At 22.4% G+C, this 2,500-nt stretch overlaps 1 protein-coding gene across 1 annotated transcript in view; it reads left to right on the top strand.

Annotated features, from left to right (window-relative positions):
- Nucleotides 1-2,500, top strand: part of LOC125034627 — a 36,556-nt gene that overhangs the window by 17,579 nt on the left and 16,477 nt on the right. The window contains exons 14-15 of the mRNA XM_047626528.1: nt 1,718-1,841; nt 2,498-2,500. The exon at nt 2,498-2,500 is cut by the window's right edge and continues 161 nt beyond it. Coding sequence (XP_047482484.1) covers nt 1,718-1,841; nt 2,498-2,500 — 127 coding nt within the window. The remainder of the gene's footprint in view (nt 1-1,717; nt 1,842-2,497) is intronic.

The following is a 2,500-nucleotide window of genomic DNA, read 5'->3' on the forward strand; positions in this document are numbered from 1 at the left end:
TTAACAACAACAACAACAATAATAATGAAGATAATAATAATAATGATGGTAATGATTATTATTATATTATTGATAACAAACAAGAACAAAGCAACAAAAAATGATAGTGATATTAGCAATAGATGTAATAATGATAATAATAATGATAAATATCATGCTAATGATAATAATAATAATAATGATAATAATAATGATAATTGTAATAATAATAATAATAATAATAATAATAATAATAATAATAAGAATAATAATAAGAATAAGAATAAGAATGATAATGGTAATAATAATTACAATGAATCTACTACTGCTACTACTAACAATATTAATGATAATAGTAATGATGATATTAATAATAAGAATAATAGCAATACTAATACTAATAATTAATAATGATAATAGTAATGGTAATAGTAATAGTATAATAATAATAATAGTAATAATAATAATAATAACAATAATAAAAATATTAATAATAACAATGATAATAAAATAATGATAATAAAAATAACAATGGTGATGATAATGATGATAATGAAAATATTTAAAATATTTATAGTGATGATAAAGATAATAATTAAACCAATAATAATGATGATAATGATAATCATTACAATAACTATTGTAATAATTATTACTGGTAATGATAACGGATGTTAGAAGGGTAATAATAATAGCAATACTAATAAACATAATAATAATAATAATAATAATAGTAATAATAATTTTCATTATTATTATTACAATAACGATAATAATAATAATAATAATGATAATAATAATAATGATAAATATTATTATTACAATAATAAGGATAATAAAAATGATAATAATAACAATGATAGTAATAGCAATAAGAAAATAACAATAAAATAATAACAACATCAATAATAATAATAATGATAATCATAATGATAATGATGATAATAATAATAATAATAATAATAGTAATAATGACAATAATAATAAAAATGATAATAATAATAATAATAATGATAATAATAATAATGATAATAATAACAATAATAATAATGGTAACTATAATACTAGTAGTAATAGTAGTAATAATAATAATAACAATAATGATGATAATGATAATATAAATAATGATAATAAAATAACCAATACTAATTATAACGATAATGATAGTGATAGTAATAATAATAAAAAAATAGATAACAATATCGACAATAACAAAAATCATCATAATAAAAATAATAATAACAATAATAATAGTAATATTAATAATAATTACAATGATATCGATAATAAACATAATGATAGTATTAATAATAATAATAATAATGATATTATCATTATTATTACTATTACTACCTATAATTATAATAGAAATAATAAAAATAATAATAATAACAATAATAATAATAGTTATTATAATGAAAACAATAACAATAACAATAATCTAATAATAACAGTAATAATAATAGTGATAATAATAAGAATAATATGAATAATAGGAAGAATTATAATGATAATAATATCAATAACAATAACAATACATACATACATTGATAATAACAATAATAATAATAATAATGATAAAACTAATAACAATGCTTATAATATTAATGATGATGATAACAATAATGATGATATCAATGATAACGACAAAAACAACAAAGATGATGATGTTAGTAATAATAATCACGGAAACTATGATTAATTTTCAGTAAAAAAAATCTGAATTGGAAATCCCCAGATTAAGAAATTAGATACCATGCATGGCAGAACAGGAACTCATCTCAGCGACATAGTACATGGAATGGATGACCTATGGGAAAACCATGTTATGACAGACAAAAAGGTCCAAAAAGAGGAATGCAGTATGTAATCCCAGGCCGATATCCTGCTTACCTGTTATGTAAAAATTAATGGCAGGTGTTATTGCAGAAACCCTTTATCAATACTTAGCTGAGGGAAACATACTACCAGAGGAACAGAAAGAATGTCGTTAAGTAGTTTGGGAACCAAGGACAACTCATAGTGAACAAAGCTGCCCTGAGGGACTGCAAGGGACCTTACTAAACTTCCTGTAATCTATCAAAATTGCCTGGATAGATTATAGGAAGGCATTTGACATGGTGCCACGTAGTTGGATAACGGGATGTGTTAAGTTGTTGGAGTTTTAGCAAATTTGCAAAATTTCCTCATGGATAACATGAAAACATTAAAGTTAGAACTAACATCTTCTGGAGAATGATTAGATGTGCGGATCACGAGAGAAATTTTCAAGGGGACAGCCTTTCTCCTCTACTATTCGTGTTATGCATGGTACCCTTGACATTGGTTTCAAGCTGGACAGGAGCTTTTAATAATAATATGGTGAGATTAAAATATATTCGTGGACGGTCTCAAACTTGGAAAGAACTCACAAGCAAATAGACTCTGTTATGCAAACTGTACACGCATTCAGCCAGGTCATCGGGATGGAGTTTAGATTGTTTAGAAATGTGGAATTTTTGATGATGAAAATGGGAAGACC

Source organism: Penaeus chinensis, chromosome 18 (genome assembly GCF_019202785.1).
Source record: "Penaeus chinensis breed Huanghai No. 1 chromosome 18, ASM1920278v2, whole genome shotgun sequence".
In the NCBI taxonomy this organism is placed as follows: Eukaryota; Metazoa; Arthropoda; class Malacostraca; order Decapoda; family Penaeidae; genus Penaeus; species Penaeus chinensis.